General features: G+C 34.2%; 1 protein-coding gene across 1 annotated transcript in view; it reads right to left on the reverse strand.

The window, feature by feature from the left end:
• Positions 1–2,416: 2,416 nt before the first annotated feature.
• LOC145315527 (uncharacterized) overlaps positions 2,417–27,389 on the reverse strand; it is a 39,902-nt gene continuing 14,929 nt past the window's right edge. Inside the window, exons 9-17 of the mRNA XM_080155510.1 lie at positions 27,204–27,263; positions 23,757–23,867; positions 22,398–22,547; positions 20,852–20,962; positions 18,439–18,692; positions 17,006–17,126; positions 12,316–12,891; positions 11,612–11,740; positions 2,417–4,980 (exon numbers count right to left, since the gene is read on the reverse strand). Of these exons, the coding sequence (XP_080011636.1) occupies positions 4,312–4,980; positions 11,612–11,740; positions 12,316–12,891; positions 17,006–17,126; positions 18,439–18,692; positions 20,852–20,962; positions 22,398–22,547; positions 23,757–23,867; positions 27,204–27,263 (2,181 nt within the window). The 3' untranslated portion in view covers positions 2,417–4,311. The remainder of the gene's footprint in view (positions 4,981–11,611; positions 11,741–12,315; positions 12,892–17,005; positions 17,127–18,438; positions 18,693–20,851; positions 20,963–22,397; positions 22,548–23,756; positions 23,868–27,203; positions 27,264–27,389) is intronic.

Raw genomic sequence — 27,389 nt, forward strand, 5'->3', positions numbered from 1 at the left:
AATGTCTTAAATAGTCTTTAAAGCCTATGGACACATCCGCAATTTTTTTTACACATTACGAGACATGTATAATGTATATACTGCAAGAGTAAATATAATTATTTTGGTAAAAAAGCTTACAAATTATGCCAGCTTCAAACAAAAATCCCCCCCTATACTGAACTTGTTGGGGGCTTTACTACTAGAAAATATCTAAGATCCGACGTTCAAAATATTTGGCGCTCCACCCGGCCCTCCAACGGTAAAAAGCCTTTTTTTATGGGGAATCACCAAATTCGTTAAGGGGCCAGGTATAGTAGGACACACCTTTACCCAGCCCTTTTGGATGTATTTGATAAATTAGGTATTTATTTAGTCCGGTGAAAATTACTTTTACAACAACTTTTTGTATGATATACAGTTTTCCTACTTATCTGATTTTTGAAATAACGATTCCTAAGGCGACAATGTACAATATCATTAGCGGCAAATTTATGTACATTGTTTTGTTTAGACTTGCAAATTAATGTTTCACTTGTTAATTTCTGAATCTTTACAAGAGATAAAAATTTTAAGCATCTCTATTACTCTAATGCATCAAATTCTAAAGATGAAAGTATGTCCTTTTACAGTATCCCGTCTTAACGCAATTTATCAACAAATTTATGTACAATTTTGTTTAGACTTGCAAATTAATGATCTACTCAAAAAGTTCTCTGATTTAAGAACTTTGCTTTTATGGATGTTGTCATCCTTTTTATTTTTTGTCTTGAAGTAAAAATAATAAATATATAATCATAGCGTTCGTGAAATGTTTTCAATCTTGTTACACAAAAAGAAGATTTATAAATATTTCTTTATTAAAATATTAGAACTACATAGTACATTGATAATTAATTAAACAATAATGACAGAATGAAAATCAATTCATTTATTGATGGCACTCTTTCAAAACTAATAAAAATTAATACATATATTCTAAAATTTAAAATTTAAAATTTCTAACAGCCATACAAAACCTTAAACTAAAAGAGTTAAAATCTGTTGTGCATGTTTTGAAGCGCTGGAAAGTGTCCTTTGTGACGTCATAAAAATAAGTCTAAAAAGTAGGAATGAGAGGAGAAGTGGGAAAGGAAATTCCATAAGAGAAATTGATTTAGACGTATTTTTATGACGTCAAACATGACACTTTTCACCGCTTCGCATATCTTTAATTCTGAATGTATTCATAGCTTTAGATTTCAGTTAAGCAAATTTATTTTGGGGTTAAAATTTAATTTTTAAACAATTTGCATCTTTATAGTATGAAATAAAGTTTATATCATAGATATCAAAGAGAAAAAATGTACTTCAACATGTAAAATGATTTGATATCACAAATGTTATTGTATCTCTAGGCGTTGTTATATTAAAAGCTAACAAAACAATAATAATGATAAAATAAAACTAGAAATGCTAATTGGTATCACAATATTTTAAACAATAAAAAATAGCAGAAGTGTGGTTATTTATCGAATCGTATTATAGACAACTTCCCGTGGATATTCAAATGAAAATTTGAAGACTAAAACCAGTTTAGTTAGCCCCGAGACGCCGGGCTAACAAAACTGGTTATGATGTTATGATTTTTATTTTAATAAAATTGTCTGTAATACGATGCTATACATGCTTTTTCAGTATGACAGAGAACCGGTTATAATCTAGCGGATATTAAAAGGTTTCCAAGCCAAACTGGAAAATATTTTTTGTCAAATTTTTATATTTCTTACCATAGACGTCCAAGGGGGGGGGGGGGGTAATGGGGCGATTACCCCCCCCCCCATTTTAAATTTACCCCTTACCCTGGGGGTGCCGCAGGCACCCCCAACCATTTAGGAGGGGGTATTTATCCCCCCCCAAAAAACAATTTTGGGGCCACCGTAGGCACGCCCAAATTTTTTTTCATTTTACCCCCCCCCCCCCATTTTAAACTTACCCCTACTCTGGGGGTGCCGTAGGCACCCCCAACCATTTAGGAGGGGGTATCTACCCCCCCCCAAACAATTTTGGGGGGTAAATACCCCCCCAAAATAAAAAATCTGCAATAAAAAAAATTTTTGCGCGCTTCGCGCGCATTTTTAATACTAAATATTTAATAAAATTTAAATTACCCCCCCCCCCAAAATTTTACCCCGGGGGTAAATTTTGGGGGGGTAAACTAAATTTACCCCTGCCAACAGTTTTCAGGGGAGGTAATTACCCCCCCCCCCCCAAGCAAATTTTACCCCCGGGGTAAAAATTTTGGGGGTGGTAAAAAAAATTTGCGGTGCGTTTCGCGCGCCATTTTACCCCCCCCCCCCCCAAAGCAAATTACCCCCCCCCAAAATAAAAAGCTTGGACGTCTATGTTTCTTACATCCTTCGAATAGAATATTTGTTTCTATACGAGTAATGAGTATAGATAAATTTGCAAAAGTAAATCTGTGATTTTAAAAAGCAAAGCTTTTCTACAATGAGATCCAGTCGTCTATACATCTGTAACGGTTAGATCTGATTGTTTTTAGGCATGGTATAGTGTTTAATAATTCATAAACCTTACATGAGCATAAAAGCATCTTAACTAGTTTTTTTCTATTTGCTTAGATTTGCTTTATGGATGTTGTCACCCTATTTTTAAGATAAAAAGCAGGGTTCGACAGCCGCGCCTTAGTTGCGCATAAGTATAAAAAAAACCGCTATTGTGTGCAAAAAAAATCCAGAAAGGTGGATTGAAGGTTAAGGGACAGGTTTAGACATCCAGCTGAATTTTAAAGTCATAATATGATGATTTTACTCAGGCAATACAAGCGGCTGTTGCGCGGCTGGCGAGCCCTGATAAAAGACAAGATGCCTAAATTGTAAGTTATTTGTTGACAAAAGAAAATAAAATTCAGGGAATATAATTCTGTTTGTGAAAGAGACATAAATCCATGAAAGCAATATGTTTATTGGAAAGAAGAGAAAATAATGCTTTTTACAACCATCATCAACAAAAATACAGTATTGGAAACCAGGGAGGAAGGGGACATTGCACGGTTTATTACACCAGTCCCTAAAGTTTTATAGTAAAGTTTTCTTATTCGCTGGCTCAACAACTTTGAGAACTTTTATTGAAGTTTGACTGGTTGGTTCATTATGGTGAGTGTCCAAACGATCAACAACAAATAATAATCTACAGAAGGAGTAATTTTGTGCATCATCATTGGAGATTTACATAAATTTTATCTGCAATCGACATATCCCTTGAAATCCCTGATTGGAATACTGAAAAATCATGTATATCATCGAATAACAGACAATTTTCCACGAATATTAAAATATAAATCATAAAATTAATACCAGTTTTGATATCCAGGGCCTTCAGTGCTAACAAAACTGGTATTAATCTTAATTTTTTTTCCGCGGAGAGCTGTCTATAATACAATGCGATAAATAACCTACTTCAATCATATATTACAACCAATATGTCTTTGTAACAATTTTTAAAAATTAATGAAAAATAAGCCAAAGGAAAATCGGCAGAACGTATATGCACATTGCTTCGACTAGCAAAAAAAGACCTAATAATAACCTGGCAAAGCTAATACTCAAAAATATACATTTATTTTGCTGCAGAGCAAATGAAACCCCGAAAAAGACTTATTTTATGCGTATTTTCTGTCCTATTATAGCAATATGCAGACATAACATGTACGTTCAGCCGTTCCTACATATTTTGTTCATGAATATATTGGATCAGTGATATTTTAATGTGAACCTGTAAGATCCCTAAACTATATAAAATGTAGAAGTATATGTGCAAAATTAATGATTATTGTTTAAGCATCGTATAGTGCTTATGATGAATGACGTCACACTGGCCTACCATTGGTCAATTAGAATGTATACTATAGCCTGCCATTGGTAATTTAATCTGTATATTGGCCTATCATTGGTCAGTTTCATTGTTTACTAGCCTGCCATTGGTAATTTATTCGGTGTATTGGCCTACTATTAGTCTATTGTATGACGTCATTTTTTATAAGCACTATAAACAGCTTTGTTATTGTCACAGGGATTCTGATATGTTTATTGGTCCATTATCAAATATGTGCTTTAAAATATTTCATCACGTCTTTCACAACTTTAATTCTATGTTCCCTCTAAATAAGACAAACATTGACTAGAATATAAATTTTATGCATTTTAAAAATGATTTAAGATCTTAATACCCAATTCTATATATGACGAATATCTATTAAAATCTAACTCTTTTACTCCCCCAACCTATATACATATATCAAAATTATGACTTTCCAAAAAAAGGTAATATGAGTTATGATCGTGGAACCGGGCTATCCACCAAATCAATCAAAATTTCTGGATTAATGGAATCATTACGTTTTCTTGGCGGCTTCTCCTTAATGCTTCCATTTCTGCTCTGGTCGCCTGCAGCAGGAGCCACCGGGCCGCCATTGCTGGCTTTGTTGGGCGTCTGATTCGGAGCTGTCACGTGGATAGTGTGCTTCTCCTGGTTTATATAAGTTGTAGACACATGCTGGTGGTTTTGGCGCGGCGGTATACTTGGCGGGGTGGCACGGGCAATGCTGATTGTTGTGCCGGGCACACTCACACCACCACCGCCATTCCCGCCACCGCCGCCGACAATACGGGTTGGCAGCGGAGTTGAAGGCGCTGACCGACCTATACTTGGTGGACCACCTCCTATTTTGACAAGGCCCGGATGTTGGATTGATTTTGTGGCTGCAGCAGAGCTGATGGAACCAGCCGCTGTAGTAACCACGTTATCTTTATCAGCTGATATGACTAGACTTATGCTATGGTTTCCCGTCTGCACTCCACTCACTGCTGTCGTCGCTGTAGAACTAAGGCTGTTGTCGGCGATTTGTGCGGCCGTCTGGTGACCCGACCTTACATCAACTCCTTTCTGTGTGCTATTTAGAGACTTTTGCGTGTAGGGCACAGCGGAGCCATCTTTGCAACCCTACAATAGAAAAATATATGGATCTAGTGCAGTTAACGGTAAAATGTTCCTGGTAACGATTATCTCCAAAAATCTATGAACTTTAAAGGCTGCCAAACGGCTTAATGAACATGACATGCCCGGACACAGGCATAAGAAGGTCTATAAATAATCTGAATTGAATTGCCAAGATGTACAGGGAAAGCTTTACGAAAGAAAAAAACGCGCAAATCATTCTTTTTCGCGCATTTATGTGCATTGCGAGATAACTGTGCATTATTGAGTAATGACTATTTCAGATTATTTAATTTTATAGAACTTATTTTTTCGGTTCAACATTTGTGCGAGTATAACCTATACGTTCCACCGTTTGGCCGTTAGCAGCATTTTTGGAAATACTCGTTACCGGGAACATATTACCGTGAACAGCACAAGATACAAATTTATTTAATGAATTAAATACCTAACAAAGCATAAAATAAATAAAAATAGTTGATTCAATTAGAATTAAAAAGATAAGCTTTCTGCTAAAATTGATAAGATTCTGGCTAAAAACAAACAGATTAAGATATTTAAAATCTTGTTATTGATTCTTGATTAAAAATTTGTACTTTGTTAATCATATACCAAACAAGGACGACAACATCCATAAAAGCGAGCTCTGAAACGGTAGGACAAACAAACATTAACACTTGTAGAGTGTCAGAACTGATAACGCATCGATAAAATATATTGTCAATATGTGCTTAAAATTGAATTTCAATTTATATCCCAGAAAATTAAAAAGTTAATCTTTAATGTCAGACAACATTCAGAATTGATTTTACATAAATCATTCCGTCCCAAAATCTTTTGTTTGCTCAAGAGATTCAGGAGAGAGAAAATAGAGAGAGAAATAGAGAGAAGGATAGCATGGATCTAAAGGGATAAGACAATGGCAAATAAATTGATATACATATTCAATGAAGATACACAAAATTACCCCTTCTGTATCGTTTGAACACTAAATTAAAAAAATTCACTATAGTCCCCAAAGTTGTAAAGTTAACGAATAAGAAAACGTTATTATAAAATTTGGGGACCATTGTAATAAAAAGCTCATTGTCTACTCTCTGGAGAGAAAAGGAGAAAACAAGGATGACAACATCCATAAGTAGCGAAGCACAAAAATTGTGGATGGGAATACGTAGAAGTAGATTTAAAGTGTATTTATTAAAATCAAGAATAGATTTGTTGGAGAAAATAAACACGAAACCTTGTTTTATTTTGTATGATGAAGACGGTTAAAGTAAATTACATACTATATGCACATAACAATGGAAAAAATATGTTGAAACTGTTAATGCAAAAAAGTTTTAAAATTGGACCAAAAATACCAAAGATATGGGGAAATATGTCAAACATATAAAAATAGCCAAAAACCTGCTAAAAGTCAGTTTGGCCGCCATTGTTTCTTTTCTTAAAACGCCAGAAATTTAATTTTAATATCTTTAACTGAAAAATTTTTGAAAATTGGACCATAAACACCAAAGATATGGGTAAAAATGTGAAAAATATGAAAAATAGCCCAAAACCTGCAAAAAGGCAGTCTGACTGTCATTGTTGTTTTCTTCAAACGACAGGAAACTTAATTTTGATATCTTTAACTGAAAAAATTTTGAAAATCGGACCATAAACACCAAAGATATGGGGAAAATGTGAAAAATATTAAAATAGCCAAAAACCTGCAAAAAGGCAGTCTGACCGTCATTGTTGTTTTCTTCAAATGACGGGAAATTTAATTTTGATATCTTCAACTGAAAATTTATTGAAAATCGGACCATAAACACCAAAGATATGGGGAAAATTTGGAAAATATAAAAAAATAGCCTAAAACCTGCTAAAAAGCAGTCCGATCGCCGTTGATGTTTTATAGTAAATTTTGCTCCTAAATGATGGGAATGTTGTCAAAAAATTTCAGCTCTCTATCTTTTATAGGAGCCGAGAAAATCACGTTTCCCCCAATTCATTAATTACGGACGGACAGACGGACAGACGGACGGACGGACAGACAGACGGACAGACGGACGGACGGACATTGTGAATTATAGAGTAGCTTCGCTACTAAAAAGGGAGAGAATGTAGTGTATGAGACGTGTAAAATCTATTAGGTAAAATGTGGGGTGGTTGATAGAATCCCCCCCCCCCCTTTAGCCTACCAGAGGTGGATTCTTAAAAAAAGTTTGCCCCACTAATCGCTTAGTGGGGCAAAATTGTTTTCGTGATAAATCTACTAAAATCACATAAAAAATCTACAAAAATTATATAAAATCTTGTGTTCATAACCCTTCTATGATTTTGTTTAATTTTTGTAGATTTTTAATGTGATTTTGGTGGATTTTTCACGAAAACAATTTTGCCCCACTAAGCGATTAGTGGGGCAAATTTTTTTAAGAATCCACCTCAGGTTAGGGTAAAACCAGTGGAGCGGATAGATTTAAATTTCATACTCCATATAAAAAGGTGAAGCTGAGCAGCCCTTTCCAATTTTACATGTTTAAAATAATATTCTCTGGGTTTTAGTGAGTGCCAATTTTTCAAATATTTATCATTTAGATATTTGTCATGATATTATTCAGGCTCATAAACTTTGGGGACTTTCTATAACTTTTCATTGGTTGGTTCATTAAGTTTAAACCTCAAATTTTAATCTAAAGAAGGGGTAATTTTGTGTATAATCATCAATGATGTTCATCAACTGTCTTATTCCTTTAGATGCTTGGATATTATCAAGTTTTTTTTAAATTTTACTTAGTTTTATATCAAAGGTTTCTTAAAAGTCCAAAGTGCTCAAATATTAGTTAGGCAGTTGTTTAAATATTTCATCACTAGCAGCTGCGCCCCTACATCTAGGAGCTCTATAATTGAAGGGATATGGAATGCGAGAAAAATAGCCAAAACCATACCCAGAATTTTTTTTATAAAAATAAAAAAGCCTAAAACCATCACGGGACCTATAAGAAGCTTTATTATAAAGAAGAACCTCATCGGTTCAGCAGTTGGCGAGATATAGTTTACTTCAGCTTAGCATTAAAAGTTAGGATAGGTTAAACTCAATCTTAAATATGCACTTTAATTTTTTTAATAGTTAGATTCACAGATGTTAAGAGTACGAAGTTTTTGTTTAAAATAAACTGCAATATTAGGAGAGTTATTTTCAAAAAGATAACGAACCTTTTTATCAAATTGTTTTTATTTTAAATCAATTTATTTTTAATGTTATAGAGTTAATCTAATTACAAACACGAAATAACAAAAATTAAATTCATAAATAGAGTTGAAATATATCATCTCTCAAAAAAAAATAAGGATGATAATATCCATAAAAGCGAAGCTCTGAAACGGTAGGACAAACGAACATTAACACTTGAATGTCAGAACTGAATAATCAGAATATTTTTATTTAAAGTAAATTTGTTGAAAAAATTATTAAATACAGAATAATTTTCATGGACATTGGACATACTTACATTTTTAGGACTTGATTATAGAGATGCTTCGCTTATAACTTTGTACTTTGTCGTCCTAGGAATCAGTATTCCAAAAATCAGATCAATGAAATAAAAATTCAATTTAAAAAAAGTAAAAAACATATGGTAAAAAATCAACATGTTTAACTAAAATAAAATTGACTAATAAAGCTAACCGTTACGGACTAACGGACTGCCGCACGGACGAAAAGCTTCGCTTAAAAAAATTATAAAACATTGAAAAAAATGAGAAATGCAAAAAGTTTGAAACTTGTTGATGGAGAAAATGACAATCTGAAAATCTGGACTTTCCAACAAGGACGTCCAATGGAAAGGGGGGGGGGGAGTCAAGGCACCCAAAAAATTTTGAAGTTTGAATTTTTACCCACTCCCCCAAAAAAATTAAAAAACTTGGACGTCCTTGCCTATATCATTTAAAGATTACCTGCCCCCCCCCGAAATGAAAAAGCATGGACGTCCTTGCTTTGCAAACATTTCGTTTGATTCCTTTTCAAATTGTTTTGATTGGATAAGTTTCCAGAAAAACTTTCCTTATCAATACAAATAGTTTTCTTTTAAATCAAGTAGATTTGATTTAACAGAATTTTATCATAACAAGGATGACAACATCCATAAAAGCGAAGCTCTGAAACGGTAGGACAAACGGACATTAACACTTGTATACTGTCAGAACTGAATAATCAGAATGTAAATGTATAAGAGTCAAAGCAAAATTGTAAGTAAATTTGTTGAAATACTGATTGATACAGGATAATATTTATGGACATACTTACATTTTTAGGACTTGATTATAGAGTTGCTTCGCTAATAATATTGTACTTTGTTGTCCCAGGAATCAGTATACTAAAAATCAGACCAATCGGATAATTAGGTCACATGCAAATTTGTTGTTAAAAATGTAAAAAAAATCAACATGTTTAAAATGGACGTACGGACATTCTGGTAATGATTATAGAGTTGCTACGCTTTCTAACTCGTACCTAATTTCTACAGGAATCACCATGCAAAGTTTGAAATCGATAGGACAATTCTAACATGCCTAAATTAACGGAAAAAGCTATTCGTTACGGACGGACGGACGTACGGACGGACCGACCCTAATTATAGAAAAGCTTCGCTTTTAAAAATTGAGAAAATTTTTTTAAGAAATAGGTATAGAAAGATAAATAATTCTTTTCCCGGGATTTAAAGGGATAAGATATATCCCAAATGATGATACACAAAATTACCCCTTCAGTAGAAAAAAAATTAGTGGTTGAAACGTTTGATCACTCGACGTAATGATCCAAACAATAAAAATCCAATAAAAGTCCTCAAAGTTATTAAGCCAACGACTAAAAAACGTTAATATAAAACTTTGGGGACTAGTTTAATAAACAACCCATTGTCCCCTCTCTCTCTGATTCTTTCGCCCTATTCTGTTCCCCCATAGAAGTTAAAAAGTTTGTAGTCCTTGAAGATAAAAGTAATTTGTCTGAATTACAAGCAGTTAAAACTAAGAAAAGTGTATTAAGGGGAAAAGTATGATTCTTCTATCTTTTGTTAGAATATAATTTTTAGCCATTCAGACATATTAAGAAAGGAAAATTTTAAGTAGAAAACATTTTAAGATATTCTAAAATTTTCTTTTGAAATAACGACTACAACTGATATGGATCTCATTTACAGTGATGCTTTTTACAGGTCCCGTGAAGGTTTTTAACTATTCTGGGGGTAGGGTATCTCCACAATACCAATAAAAAATGTCTACCCACAAAAAAATATTACTTTTTTTACTTATTATTTTTAAAAGTCAAATTTAAAAGAGGGGGGGGGGGGCACTTCTACCCCTACATTAATTGCCCATAGGGGCTCTAAAAAGATCTAAACCTTGGCGGAGCCCTAACCCTTCAGGACTCATAAATTACATAACCTATGCAAGAATAAACATTGAAATATTTTTCTGATTTTTAAAGTAAAAATACCAATATTACTAAATGAGCGAATAAAAAATATGTTGTATAAATTAAATTGCATAATATTTTATTTATACACATTATAATATGTAATAATTAACCTAATTTGAAAAATATTATTAATTGATAACTGAGAGGGAGAGAGAGAGAGAGAGAGAGAGAGAGGGAGAGAAGGGAGGGAGGGAGGGAGGGAGGGGGGGAGGGAGGGAGGGAGGGGGGAGGGAGAGAGAGAGAGAGAGAGAGAGAGAGAGAGAGAGAGAGAGAGAGAAAGAGAGAGAGAGAGAAAGAGAGAGAGAGAGAGAGGGGACAATGGGTTGTTTATCACACTAGTCCCCAAAGTTCTATAATAAAGCTTTCTTATTCGTTGGCAAAACAACTTTTTGGAGACTTCAGTGAATTTTGATTGGTTGGTTCATTAAATTGAGTGTTCAATAGTTTCAACCACCAATTTCAATCTATAGAAGGGGTAATTCTGTGTATCATCATTGAGGATGTACACCAATTTATTGGCCTTTGTCTTATCCCTTTAGATCCCTGAATTGATAACCAGATTTATAAAATCCAACAAAGAAAAGATTATGAAAAAAAAAATTTTAAATTAGCAAATTTTGTTACCGAACAGCTTTCCATTGAACATTATAACCAAAAAAACTACCTATCGATCTTAACTTGCTTCATAATAAATAATTTGTTTAAACATGTAAAACTACAACTATAATGTATAAGGTTGCTTTTCAAATTTAATAGGCGATAACAAGGTTTCAAATCAGTTTGATAATTCTTTTTTAATTTAACATAGTATGACTCTGACATTAAGGACTAAATACACTAATTTGGAGAATTTGTACAATAAATCATATAATGTAATAATAATTAGCCTAATTGAATAAATATACAAGAATGGCAACATCCATAAAAGCGAAGCTCTAAAAAGGTAGGACATACGAACATTAAAACTTTTGTCAGAACTAAATAAGCAGAATAGTAATGCATAAATCTTAACAAAATTGCAAGTAAATTTTTTGCAATACTTTTTAAATACAGGATATATACTGTTTAATTAAAGGACATGATTATATTTTTAGGGCGTGTACCTTTTTACCTTGTGATAACGGACGGATTGATCCTAATTATAGAAAAGCTTCACTTTCAAAAATCTTTTATTACCTTTTCTATAGAAATATTCTCGTTAGAATCAGTTATCACAGTAATATTGGGGCTTTCGAGGGAGGGGAGGTGTTGGGACTTCACCAGGGGTGGGGTGGAGCGAGAGTTACACTGAACTGCCACACCCCGCTGAAAATAAACATTGTTATCATTAAAATAAAGTAACAGGATCTCTGTCTGTTTGTCTGTGTCTGCCGAAGGATCTGGCTAACCACTGAACCGATATGGTTCTCCGTTACAGTGCTGCTCTAGGTACTGGAAAGGTCATGTTAGAGGCCTCTAGGGGCACGTAAGCTGCTAGTTTTTTATACAAAGTAGTGCAATTTATGTCTGTGCTTCTTAAGGAATATAGATACGGTCCTGGGAAAGTTTCAAACAATTTTCTTTTGGAAAATGCCACCCTCACCCACAAAAAAAGATAAAAAAATAAAATCAAATACAAAGACCCTTTTTGCTAGGTAAAAATTTTAATTTTATCATTTCATTGTATCTCTTGATATAAAGGACTGTGCTTATTGCAGGTTGAAATATAAAATATGAGGTTAGTTATTATTTTATAATTATTATATTGAAACACGATTTTCATCATGCAAAGCAAGTTTCAAATATCAGTCTGTCAGTGGTCCAAAATTTCGTAATTTCGTACATTAATTGCACAGAAAAATGGCTTGTATGTACAGGCTTCTAGTTATTACAAAATATACCTTTAGAATCTTTGGAGACAGAGGAGGATAGCTAATTCCTCTCAGAGGACTACACGGAGACCCTGACCTCGAGCCAGACCTTCCAGGTGCTGGGCTTCGTGACCGAGGCTTCCCACCCTCCTCCTCTATAGATGGTCCCAGTGTGGGCGGAATATCCACCGTCAAATTGTTGGGATAAAGGCTTTGTGGCGATATTTTACGCTCCGTGCGCGGCGAGGCCGGGTGGGAGTAGGGGGCGGTGTCGACAAATCTTATGTCAAGACTGGACGCCCGCTGTTTCGGGTGTAGCGGGGTCGAATCCTCGGAGCTGAAACTGCCGCCCCGGGCATCACTAAGTTCAAGGCTAGGGTCGCGTCGGCCGACGACGCCCAACATGGCTTCCTGCAGCTCCAGCGAGTCAGAGTGGGAGTGGCCGAAGCTGGAGTATCGTGAGCCGCGACGGCTGACACGCGTGCGCGGTGGTCCCAGGTATTCGTCCTCGTCATCCTCGTAGCTGAAGAGTCTGTCGGCAGAGCCGGGACAAATCTTGACATCATGGTAATAATCTCGGGCTTTGTCCAAGTTCTCTTTCCAGTTCTAAAAAATTACAAATATTCTATAATTTAAAGTAGTAAGGTTTTTTTGGCCTGCAACTAAAGTTCTCGGATAATAAAGAACCGTTGTACTTTTAAGGAAAGCTTATTTATTGTCATGAGCTGGTTTTAGGATATTTTCCTGACCTTTACGGCCTTTCTCTATAGGCTAAATCATAATATAGATAAAAGTGAAATATAAAAAAAATATTATTGTAAAAATAAATTCCGTCTACTGTTTGTCTGCCTTTATGTCTGATATGTTAAACTTCGAATTATTGGATATTGTTATACTTGTTCAAATAAACAGCATGTTTATAAATTTTGTGTAAATATAAGAAAAACCTTTTATAGTGTATATAAAAACCAAGTCTTTGTTTGCCAATAACAGCAACAAACATCCAGAGGGGGAAAAGCATTAAACTGTATACATTTATGACAAAATATGAACGTAAATTGCATAAAGTACCAGGGAGGAAGGGGACATTTGGCTTTTTATTACACTAGTCCCCAAAGTTTTATGATTATTTTTTCTGATTTGTTGGCTTAACAACTTTAGGAATTTTTGTTGAATTTTGATTGGTTGGTTCATTAAGTTGAGTGTCCAAACGATTCAACCAATTATTCTTAAGAAGGGATAATTTTGTGTGTCATCATTGGGGACGTACACCAACTAATCAGCCATTACCTTATCCCTTTAGATCCCTGGCATAAAGTACACAATATTTCTAAACTAAATTGACTACCAACATTATATTTCAAAATAAATGTAGAACATAAGTAAGACAAGATTATTGTACACTTTTAGTTTATAGGTTTTAGTATGTTTTTGGAAAGTTTGAATTATCCAATAAAATATTTTGAAAATGAAAAAAGGAAAAAAGAAATGAAATACATTCTGATAAGTATCATAACAATAATTCTATCTAGTAATTTGAATATTTTAAAACCAATTGTGAAGCATTGAACAAGAATTGAAAAACAAGTTTAATTACATTCCCCTATTGTAGAATATCAGCGCTAATAAAACAAATTATAGATTTGAGGGGGGTAATCTAAATGTATTTTTAAAAATTTTTAGGGGGATAAAATGTGGGGTTTCGAAGTATGGACGTCTTTTCACCTTCATAGTTTTGAATTTTAGAAAAACTGTTTATAAATACTTTTTCTAAAATAATAAGCTTGAACATTAGGAAATTTTCAGGGACGCTTTATTTGTGTTTTTTCCCTTACAAGGCCATAGTGATGTGTAAATAGTAAGCTTTAAATGTGTTTTGTCCCTTGTAAAGTCACAGTGACGTGTAAATAGTAAACTTTAATTTTGTGTCTTGCAAGGTCATTGTGATGTGTAAATAGTAAGCTTTAAATATGTTTTGTCCCTTTCATGGTCACAGTGATGTGTAAATAGTAAGCTTTAATTTTGTCCCTTGCAAGGTCACAGTGATGTGTAAATAGTAAGCTTTAAATATGTTTGTCCCTTGCAAGGCCATAGTGATGTGTAAATAGTAAGCTTTAATTTTGTCCCTAGCAAGGTCACAGTGATGTGTAAATAGTAAGCTTAAATTTTGTCCCTAGCAAGGTCACAGTGATGTGTAAATAGTTAGCTTTAATTTTGTCCATTGCAAGGCCATAGTGATGTGTAAATAGCTTTAATTTTGTCCCTTGCAAGGTCACAGTGATGTGTAAATAGTAAACTTTAATTTTGTCCTTTCAAGGTCACAGTGATGTGTAAATAGTCAACATGACATAAATACAAATGTATTGTATACGTAGCTAGCCAATACAAAATATGTAACATAATCCAGGACCAAGTTGCAAAGCAAACAATCATTATTTGTTTCTGCTTTTTATTACAAATTATGGAATCATAAATATTGGATATAATACAGGGTGCGCCAAATAAATCCGGACTTTTTCTAGCTTCTATTCAAATGAACATAAAATTAAGTAGTTTTTGCGCTATGGCCCTGTACAACAAGGCCGCAAACGGTTAGAGATGCATAGTGACATCATATTAACGCAAAAAAATAGTTATACATAAATAGTTTGATTTCATTATTATACATTTTATAAAGTGTATCGCAGAGTCATTCTCAGACAAAGATTTAAAATTAAACGGACATTAGAGTAAAACACTAGAGGGGGGAGAGGTTGTATGTCCCCGATGACCTTGTCGACTTTCAATTAGGTATTTTGAAAATCAACCAATAGCGGAATGTTAAAACAGCCAAGTCGCTACAAAAGAGCAGAAAGCAATTTGCTAGCAGACAAAAAAGATCCTCGACAGGGGGGTTGAGGGGCAGGTAGTTGTCTGATTATAAATCTATATTTATAGGTTTATTAAACGGACAATCAATGCTGTAAATGTTCAGAAATAGGGTAATATAAAAAAATACAAATGATAATTTTGAGACAAAAGATAAATGAAAAATAGTTTCAAAGACATTCTATTTCCATGACACATATCATCTAGCTAATATCAAAATTTGAAATGTGGAAAGTTTGAAAAGAGTGAAGCGCTGCACTGGAAAGTTTCATGTGTGAGGTTATCAAAATATGTCTAAAAAGGTGGGAAAAGAGGAGAAGTGGGAAAGGAAACTCCTCAAAAAGAGATGGATAATTAGTGTTTTTTTATGACGTCACACATGACACTTTCCTGCGCTTCGGAAAGAGTCAATAATTCTACTAGTCAATGAGTGAGGGAAGCGAACGCATGAAAATAAGTCAACACTATTATTAAATTTTCAATATGTTTTTTTGCTAAAGAAAAAAGTCACATTGGGTAATATTCCCCAGATTATCGGAAATCCATAAAAGCTGTTTACAGCTTGAGTCTAAACTTGGCAAAATTATCAGGGATTTTAAGGGATAAGACAATTGCCGATAAATTTAAGTACATCAACAATGATGATATACAAAATTACCCATTATGTAGTTGACTATTAGTGGTTAAAATGTATGGACGATCAACTAAATGAACAAACAAATCAAAGTTCAATTAAAATCTCAAAGGTTTTAAGCCAACGAATAAGAAAACGTTATTATAAGACTTTTGGGACTATTGAAAATAAATAGCCGTATGTCCCCTTTCTCCTTGCAAAATTAAACAAGCACAAAGTTTGAAAGTTCACATATTCAATAACTAAAAGCGAATCAAGGGGTGGTGTGTATGTCTGTCGTCTGTACGTTAGTCATGATTCGCTCTGATCATAAATTAAGGCATGATGGAATTGGTCTATTAATTTTAAACTTTGATGATTCCATACTTCCATCTAAAATATGTCGATTTTAAACTTTTTTTGTCTGATATAATTAACCTATTCTTCTAACTTTTATAATAATTATTTCTAAACAACATGGTACAATTTTTTAAGTGAAGCCTCTCTATAATGAAGTCTAAAAATAAAGGTATGTCTTAATTTAAACATTATCCTGTATTTATGCAAGTTTGCTAAAAAATATTATATACAGTTTTGTTTAGACTTATAATTAAAATAATGTTAATGTTTGTTTATTCCACCGTATGATTTTAAAGCTTCTTTTTTATGAATGTTTATCAATGTTTATGTTTGATATCATTCTCGTTTTATAGTTTAATTAGAGTCAGTTTGACTAAAGTGTAGTTTCTAATAAATTATAATTGCACCTTAAAAAAACCTAAATCGTTTTTGAACCGTTCCGAGAAACATCATTTAGAGTAATTTTGATATATATTTCTTAAAAATTTTAAGCAAATGAAATCTTATACCATATTAAAAACAAGTAGATTTTTGAGATTTTAATGTAAACTTTTCTATTCAATATGATATTTCTTAAATTATATATCCCTCCCTAAAGGGGTTATAGGACAAACGTCGGAGTGGATACTCAACCTAACCTAACCTATTTTAAATTTTCTTATAAGTTTTTCAAATACCTAACCTCTGCGGGGTGCTTATTTGTATATTCATATGTTAACCTAACCTAACCTATATAGAAATACTTATATATAACTTAATATTTTAGATACGTTTGTTATTCCTGCGTTTGTCCACTCAGACGTTTGTTACTCCTGCGTTTGTCCACTCAGACGTTTGTAACCCCATTTGTCCTGTAACCCCTGAAGGAAAAACACATACCTTAATAATTTTTGCATCATTGGCATGAAGTGTGAAGGCGGCCACTGCAATTTTGTACTCATTCAGATAAATACAAGCCAAACAATTCACATTCTCGCGGCTTGCATCAACACATATCAACCTAAATAATGGAATTGATATATCATGGATAGAGCCAAACAATTCACATTATCTTTGCTTGCATCAACACATATCAAAAATAAAAGTAATAATAATAGATGTATAACCCAGACAACTACCTGGCCCCTGTCTTGGGAAACCTTTTTCGTCTGCTAAAAAAACGATTGGATCCTCTATTTTAGGTAAGCTTCATACAGGTCCTGTGATGATTTTAGGCAATTTATTGTTAGATATAACTATAAGTCTTGGTTTTAAGCCATTTTTAGCCACTCTCAACCCCTTTGAATATAAAGCCTCTAGATGCTAGAGTTGAAGCCGCTAGTAACGTAAAATAATTCTAAGAGCAGCTTACCAACAATTATGAATGTAATTAATGAGAACTTGGCATTTACGCAGATTTTCATCAAATAATTATGACCGTGTCAAAGTCAGAATAGTTGGATAGTTTTATATAATTTGTACTTTCTTTTCCAGTATGGATTTGAAACCGTTTAATATCCGTTGGATTAGAACCGGTTCTTAGCCATGCTGAAAAATCATGCATAGCATAGTAATGCAGACAATTTTCCATGAACATTAAAATAAAAATCATAAAATTAGTTCCAGTTTTGTTAGCCAGGGCCTTCAGCCCTTCAGGAGCTAACAAAACTAGTTTATTACTTCATTTTAAATTTTGCGGAAAGCTGTCTATAATACGATGCGATAAATACCTATTATATCATACAAAATTTAGTAAAAATGTAAATTAATTACATGTAGGCAACCTTGAAAAACAACCAAACAACTAATTAAAATCACATTAACATAATTCTAAAAAGAATTATGACGAAGTGATGTTTATACATATATTATACTCATTGATTTTATTATCATTTTTATTGTAATAAATATTCCTTTTTAAAAGCGAATCTTTTCTATAATAAGGGTCGGTTCGTAAATGTCATAGGGATGGAATATTCTGAAATATCAGCTATTGTCACGAAAATTTTTTATTTCCAGCAATTCAGCCTTTAATTGACGTATGCCATATTTTCCTTATTCTTGTTTTAGACAAACTGATTATTGTATTGTATTATAGACAGATTTCCGCGGATATTAAAATAAAAATTGTAAGATTAAAACTAGATTTGTTAGCCCCGAGGGGCTGAAGGCACGGTCTAACAAAACTGGACTTTTGTCTTAATATTCGTGGAAATTTGTCTGTAATACGATGTTATATATGATTTTTATGTATGGCTAAGAACCGGTTCTAATCTGGCGGATATAATCCGGTTCCAAAGATATACTAGAAATGTTTTTCTTATAATGTTTACCTGTCAAGTATATAAGGCTGTCTGATAACTTTGACCCTGTCTCCTTTCTTATTAATAAACTTGCATATGAGCATCATGTCAGTGAAGAGGAGCAGGTGCACGTCTATCTTGGATGAGGAGCCCTCCTTCAGCTTCAGGTCTGTCTCCTTGATCAGCTGCCTCGCCTGGTTGGCAGAACAGCCGGGCATTGGGCCGGTCAGGTCTAGGTGAGTGCTGCTCGCCAACAAACACTGCAACTCTTCGTCTTTGGTCTCCTTGAATTAAGCAGGAATAAGGGATGGGAAACATAACAAAATATTAGGATCTACTGCAGTTCACGGTAAAATATTGCTGGTAACGAATATTGCCAAAAATCTATGAATTTTAAAGGCTGCTAGCTGCCAAACGACTGAACGTACAGATCATGCCCGCACACTGTTTTAAGCGGCATAAGAAGGCCTACAAATAATCTGGAATAGCCATAAATCAATAATGCATAATTATCTCGCAGTGCAGAGAAATGCGCGGAAAAGGCCTATTTTACGTCAGTGAAGCTTTCCCTGTGCATCATTGGATCTTGGCTATTCCAGATTATTTGTAGGCTTAAAATAATGTGCGGGTATGATCTGTACGTTCAGCCGTTTGGCAGCTAGCAGCCTTTAAAATTCATAGATTTTTAGCAATATTCGTTACCAGCAAAATTTTACCGTGAACTGCAGTAGATCCAAATATTATTTATAGCCTAATTCACCACAAGGACTTAAAATGCAATTTGCCGAAAATTTGATTTTCTTCAACCGCCAATTGCCTGGTCGACACAAAACAAGCCCATATGACCAAACCTTATTGGTTTAAAGCCATAGCCCAAAGAACCATCTGCCAATAAATTGATTAAATTAGGAAGTGATAAAAGTTGCACTTTCCCTGTCAAAACTAGGCCGAATATATTTTTTGGGCAGGTTTCCCATCCCTTATTCCTGGAATTAAGAATTAATAATAATGTTTCACTAAAAAATCTTTTATTTGACAATAAATTATTTTGTAATTTTGAAAGCAAAATGTGTTTAATCTTTGTATTTTTGTTTTATCTTTTTATCCTTCCTATAGTATAAAGTAATAAGCTTTTTTTGTCTGTAGCGAAGGATCTTGCTAACCGCTGAACCGATATGGTTCTTCTTTACAGTTAAGCTTTTTATAGGCTCTGAGATGGTTTTAGGCTATTTGATTTTAAAAAAATAAGTCTGGGTAGGGTTTTAGGCTATTTTTCTGCCCTTCGAATATAGAGCCCCTAGATGCTAGGGGCGCAGCCACTAGTCTATAATACAAAGTAGAACGATGTCTGTCCGTCTGTCTGTCCGTCTGTCCGTCTGTCCGTCTGTCTGTCCGTCTGAAGCTTAAGATCTCAGTAACCACTGAACCGATTGGGCTCTACTCTTCAGGGAATATACCTACTGGTCCTGTGATGGTTTTAAGCTATTTTCTTTGGGGGTGAGACACCCCCAACCCCTCCAAAAAATGAAAAATAACCCCCCCCCAAAAAAAAAAAATTTTTTTTTACTTTTTCTTTTTAAATCCAAAATACAAAAAATTAGGTTGATCAAACCTCTTGGGGCAAAGCCCCTAGAGGCTAGGGGCGAAGCCGCTAGTATTATATAAAGTAGTAGGTTTTTTTTTGTCTGTAGCTTGATATTTCGATAACAACTGTACCGTTTGAGTTTCACATTTTATGGAAGCTTCTTATGGGTCTATTTTTTACTTTCCTTCTCCTTAGAATCCATAGCTCCTAGATTCTAGGACGCAGTCGTTAATCCTTATACTAAAGTTACAGGATGTTTGTCTGTCTGTATGTCTGTCTGTGTGTCTGTAGCGAAGGATCTCGCTAACCGTTGAACCGATCGGGTTCTCCTTAACAGGGTAGATTCTCATATGTCCTGGGAAGGTTATTTAACTATTTTGGGGGAGGGTACTACCACCCTCCCAAAAGAAATGACAAAAAAATGAAAATTTTCTTAAAATCTGGGAGACTTCAACGTAACATTAAGAGGTATCCGTAACATAAAGAATTAACGTAGACTTTAACAAACAAAAACATTTAAAGAGCCACTAGAGGCCTCTAGGGGCGTAGCCGCTAGTTCTTATACTAAAGTAACAGGATGTACCGAAGGATCTCGCTAACCGCTGAACCGATCGGGTTCTCCTTAACAGGGTAGCTTCTCATAGGTCCCGGGAAGGTTTATAACTATTTTCTTGGGGGGTGGGACACCCCCAACCCCCCGAAAATGAAAAATACCCCCCCCCCAAAAAAAAATTTTTTTTTTACTTTTTCTTATAAAATCTAAAATAAGAAATTGGGTTATCAAATTCGACTCCCCCCTCCTCAAGTGCCCCTAGAGGCCTCTAGGAGGCGTAGCCGCTAGTAATATAAATAACTTACTATTGGATCATAAGAATCAATTCTTTGAATGATAGCCTTGAGTTTCTCTATTTCTTGTCTGTGTCTCATATGAGAATTCACATCTCTCACCAAACTTTCTACATGACGATCCTAAAATAATATACTTGACACTTAGAAAATAGTTATTTATTGCATCGTGTTATAGACAGCTTTCAGCGGATATCAAAAAAAAGTTTAAAACCAGTTTTGTTAGCCCCCGAGAGGCCGAAGGCCCGGGCTAACAAAACAGGAACAATTTTATGATTTTTATTTTAATATTCATGGAAAATTGTCTGTAATACGATGCTATACACGATTTTTCAGTATGGCTGAGAACTGGTTCGAATCCAGCGGATATTAATCGGTTTCGAAGCCACACAGATATACATTCTAACCTGGAAGGAACTGAAGAGTCCTTATTTTTTATTCTATAAATATATTTTGGGTCAAGTGCAGTTCACGGTAAAATGTTTCTCCAAAAATCTATGAACTTCTAACGGCCACACGGTGGAATATAAAGATTATGCTCCCATAAAATTTCAATCGACAAAAGAAGGCCTACAAATAATCTGGAAAGGCCATTAATCACTAATGCACAGTTATATCGCAAAGCACATAAAAAGACTTATTTCAGGCGTTTTTTCTTCAATAAAACTTTCCCTGTGCATCATGAGTTCTTGTCTATTCCAGATTATTTGTAGGCCTTCTTAATACCAGGACCATTTTAGTGTGAACTGCACTAGATCCAATATTTTTAACCTGCTGACATCATTCAGGAAGAATGAAAAATAATATTTCGTTAAAAGTATTAATAAAAACAATTTTGTTGTTATGTAAAGGTGACCAGAACGAAATAGCAATTATCCCTTTTCTCTAATAAAAGATAAATAATGAGATTCAAAGGAATTTTATTTCAGGTTAAATACTTCTTAGAAAGCGAACTGCACCACATTTTTTAAATGGGCACTTAAGAAACTTATTATCCCTTATAAAATAAAAAATCATAATTTGAACAAAAAAAAATTATTTTCCCTCTCCGCTCTCTTGTAGCGAAGCTCCTAGAGTCTGTGGCGAAGTCACAAGCAAGGAATATTTGAAATCAAAGGGGATGTACCGAACCTAACCAATTTTGCCAGGGGACACACCAGGGGCGTCCAATCTTTTTTTTTTGGGGGGGGGGTAAAAATTTTTTTACCTCCCCAAAAATTTTTACCCCGGGGGTAAAATTTGCTTGGGGGGGTAATTTCCCCCCCTGAAATCTGTTGGCAGGGGTAAACTTTTTTTTGTTAGAGATTTTTAATTTTGGGAGGGGGGATTTACCCTCCCAAAATTGTTTGGGGGGGGGGGGGGGGTAAATATCCCTTCCTAAATGGTTGGGGGTAAATTTTAAATAGGGGGGGGGGGGGTAATCCCCACTTTACCCCCCCCCCCCCCCGTGGACGTCTATGGGATACACCCCATTCTGCAAGCCTCTGATTAGACATTGGTGTTTTAAAACTGTTATTACTGCGCCACTACAATTAAGACCTGTTGTAGCATTTCTTACCATTTCAATGAGATCATGTCGTTGATTTGGATCATCTGTATTTTTGAGAACAGCCTTGAGAAGCAAGGAATACTTGGTGATCCTCTGCATGGGAATGACCAGGATGTCCACCAGCCGGAGCCTGTTACAGTCACGCTGCGTCTCACACCACTAAATTAAATTTTTAGAAATAAAGACTCTTCCAGAAGGGTAAAGACAATGGAAGTTAATTAATCTTACTCTTACTTACTTATAACATTATACCTTGTTGTAATAGGAATCGGTATTCCAAAAATCAGATAGAAGTATATCACATAAAAAAATTTGTCTAAATGGTTAAAAATCAACATGGACGTACGGACATTTGGTAACGATTGTATGGTTTCTACACTTCAATGTCTAACATGTCTAAATTAACGAAAAAAACCTACTGTCCTGGACGGACCAACCCTAATTATAAAAAAAGCTTCGCCTTTAATAGTTTTGGAAAAGCTTTTCTAGTAATCATTCGAAACCGGTGGATAGGAATCATTCGAAACCGGTGGATAGGAACCGGTTCTCATCCATACGAAAAAACTATGTCTAGCATCGTATTATATCCAGTTTTCTACGAATATAAAAATGTACAATCATAAGATTAAAACCAGTTTTTTAGCCCATGCCTTCGGCACCTCGGGGCTAAAAAAAACTGGTTTTAATCTTATAATTGTACATTCTATATCCGCGGAAAGCTGTTTATAATACGATGGAAGAAATAACTATGAAATAACTAAGGAAAAAGGGTCTTGAAATATAATGGTTTCCTAATCATTTTTATTATACCTATTCATATTTTCTCAATATTCAGAGTAAACAATTAAATTTGTTTGCTTTCATTAACATATAAAATCAGTTTAAAATCAGAGAGAGATGGGACAATAGGCTGTTTATTACACTAGTCCTCAAATTTTTTTTATAACATTTTCCTATTCGTTGGCTTTACAACTTTGGGGACTTTAGTGAATTTGATTGGTTAATTCATTTAGATGAGTGTTTAAACGTTTCAACCACTAATTTCAATCTACAGGAGTGGTAATTTTATGTATCATCATTGGGGATGTACATCAATTTATCGGCCATTGTCTTATCCCTTTAAAGCTCTGGTTTATGACAGTATTTCCTTAGTTGTTCCAGTAACGAAGCAAAGCTACTCTTAAAATCACCTTGTTGATCAGCCTGTAATCTATATATTGGCCATTTGTTTATAAAAGTAACAGGATGTGTATCTGTCTGTTTGTTTTTTCATGTGAAAGTTACCTCACACGGTAGAGACTGCTATCGATGACACTCTAGGTCCAACAACCCAGGATAATTGATTGTAATGATTTGATATGAACTTACCGCAAGATATGCTTTGAAAACTTGATTTTCTCTGTCCTGTTGTTTACAGTATTGCTGGCATGCTGACTGTTCCACACAGTATCTGTAGTACGGACTAAATAACTCACACACCTACAACAAAGTATGTTTACAGTATTGTTGACAAGCTGACTGTTCCAAACAGTATCTGTAGTACGGACTAAATAACTCACACACCTACAACAAAGTATGTTTACAGTATTGCTGGCATGCTGACTGTTCCACACAGTATCTGTAGTACGGACTAAATAACTCACACACCTACAACAAAGTATGTTTACAGTATTGTTGACAAGCTGACTGTTCCACACAGTATCTGTAGTACGGACTAAATAACTCACACACCTACAACAAAGTATGTTTACAGTATTGCTGGCATGCTGACTGTTCCACACAGTATCTGTAGTACGGACTAAATAACTCACACACCTACAACAAAGTATGTTTACAGTATTGTTGACAAGCTGACTGTTCCACACAGTATCTGTAGTACGGACTAAATAACTCACACACCTACAACAAAGTATGTTTACAGTATTGCTGGCATGCTGACTGTTCCACACAGTATCTGTAGTACGGACTAAATAACTCACACACCTACAACAAAGTATGTTTACAGTATTGCTGGCATGCTGACTGTTCCACACAGTATCTGTAGTACGGACTAAATAACTCACACACCTACAATAAAGTATGTTTACAGTATTGTTGACAAGCTGACTGTTCCACACAGTATCTGTAGTACGGACTAAATAACTCACACACCTACAACAAAGTATGTTTACAGTATTGCTGGCATGCTGACTGTTCCACACAGTATCTGTAGTACGGACTAAATAACTCACACACCTACAATAAATTAATTTGTTTTCCAGTATGGCTTCCAAACCGATTGTTATCCGGTGGTTTAGAACCGGTTCTAGGCAATACTGAAAAATTATTAATAGCATCGTATTATATCCAGTTTTCTACGAATATAAAAATGTTCAACTATAAGATTAAAATCAGTTTTCTAGCCCCGAGAGGACGAAGGAAAGCTGTTTATAATAAGATCCGATAAATAAATATTCTCGTATTCATTCGAATCCGGTGGATAGGAACCGGTTCTCATCCATTCGAAAAAAACTATGTCTAGCATCGTATTATATCCAGCTTTCTACGAATATAAAAATGTACAATCAAAAGATTGAAACCACTTTTTTAGCCCGTGCCTCCGACACCTCGGGGCTAAAAAACTGGTTTTAATCTTATAATTTTACATTCTATATCCGCGGAAAGCCGTTTATAATACGATGCGAGAAATAACTATTCCAGTATGGCTTCCAAACCGATTGTTATCCGGTGGTTTAGAACCGGTTCTAGACAATACTGAAAAATTATTAATAGCATCGTATTATATCCAGTTTTCTACGAATATGAAAATGTTCAACTATAAGATTAAAACTAGTTTTCTAGCCCCGACATGACGAAGGAAAGCTGTTTATAATAAGATGCGATGAATAAATATTATACAATTAAGATTTTTCAACATAAGTAAGAAAGCTAGAGTAGAAATGAAGAGTAAATTTAATCGATAGTGTCTATAAAAAAAAGACGTCATACAATACAAATGACCAATGATAGGTTAATACACAGACTATATTACCAATGACAGGCCAATACACAGAATACATTACAAATGTTAGGCCAGTATACATATAAATTGACCAATGATAGGAAAGTATGACGTCATTTTTTGTAGGCATTATAAAAAATTCAGTTTCGATTGCTAATGAGTTATAGAGATTCTCTAATATTTTAAAAATCAATAAAAATCAGAAAAGAATATGTTTTTTAACTGTGCAGATTAAATCAAACCTTTAACATTTTGATCAAAATAAGTTTCAGGAAGTAGCCAGATTTACATAAATTTAAATTTCTTATTCCAAAATATTATTTGATGACTTCATATAATTTTTGTATTGAAAATTTAAATTTATTGAAGAATGAAGTATGATTTAATTAATTATAAGATAGAAAGGTTGATTTCATGAGCACCTGAACTTTAAAAATATTACGTAGAGACACTAATTATATGTCACTTACAATAGACATAATATGTCTAGATGGTCCATCTGACCCCATTTGCAGACAAACAATTGTTTATTTTTGTTATATACGTGATACACGACGAAAAATGATAATGAAATAATTTTTAGAAAGTTAACTTTATTCGAAAAAAATCAACTATTTATAACTAATTTAATTATATATTTTGTCATATGCTTCACATTATACGGCGCGGTGGAAGAAATTTTTACATGAAATAATTTACCCAAGAAAAGCTTTATCCTTCATGCGACATTTTATAGCTGACTCATAATACAAACGAAATAAAAAAATATTCCCTTACGTACCAAAATCTGCAAAATGTTTCAACCAATGAATATCTAGAATGTAAATTTACTGTTATCTTATTGGCTGATTTAGAGAGTGTGTCTCTAGAGTAACTCTATTGTCACTTACTAACTAAATGTCACCAAACTTAAATGGTAATTTACATAAATCTTTATCTGTTTAGCCCTGAGGGGCCTAAGGTCCGGTCTAACAAAACTGGTATTAATTTTATGATTTTTATTTTAATATTTGTGGCAAATTGTCTGTAATACGATGCTATACAATACATGACTTTCATTATGGCAGAGAACCAGTTCTAATCCAGCGGATATTAATCGGTTTCAAAGCCATACTGGAAAATCAAATATTATAATTTTCCCTTTGAATTAAAAAATATAAAAAGACAAGTATAAAAGTATGAAAAAAAATGTAGAAAAAAGAAAAGTACGTACGTGAACTAGTATATAATATCTGCACTGCATAGAATAGTTTTGTTTTGGGAAGGGATCGGCTGCCGCGCCTCAGTCGCGCATAAGCCTCAAATTTAAACCCGCTTGTGTGCATAAAAAATTCCAAAAGATAAATTGTTTGTTTTGGAACATGTTTAGTCATCCAGCTGAATCTTAAAAATGTAATATGACGATTTCACTGAGATGGGTTTTTGAAAGATGAATGCCGCGTTTTTTCGATTCGCGAAATTTAAACAAAGTATACAACTATTTATTTAATTATTTCGCTTTTGTTGGTACGGCCTTCATAGAAGAAAAAAAAATTATCTTCAATCCATTTTTGCTGCATATTAATGAATGCATCTTTTTAGAGCTGTATTAGACATTATACAAATGGCTAAGGTATATAATAATTTTAAAATTTTGAATTCTTAAGTTGTATACTCTGTTGAAATCCTATAGTCTTCGTTTAATCAATCAATGTCGAAAAAATATCGAAAAAACGCGGCATTAATCTTTCCAAAACCCATCTCCGAGGCTTAAACGCGGCTGATGCGCAGCAGCCGAGCCCTGGTTTTGAGCATATCTAATAATAGAATATCACCTTTGTAAATCCCTCTTTCATCAAGGATGGATCTAGTGGAGTTTTCTTCTCGCGGGATTCCTAAAATTTTTCACTTTTTATACATCTGCAAGGGTTGTGCTGAGCTGGATCTTTTAATCATTTTAGTGGTGAGCCAGATCAGGGTGAGCCGAATTTTAAAATTTAAAATCTTTCCACCAATGAGAG

The sequence above is a fragment of the Acartia tonsa genome, chromosome 4, assembly GCF_053477335.1.
Source record: "Acartia tonsa isolate MP-2025a chromosome 4, ASM5347733v1, whole genome shotgun sequence".
Classification (NCBI taxonomy): Eukaryota; Metazoa; Arthropoda; class Copepoda; order Calanoida; family Acartiidae; genus Acartia; species Acartia tonsa.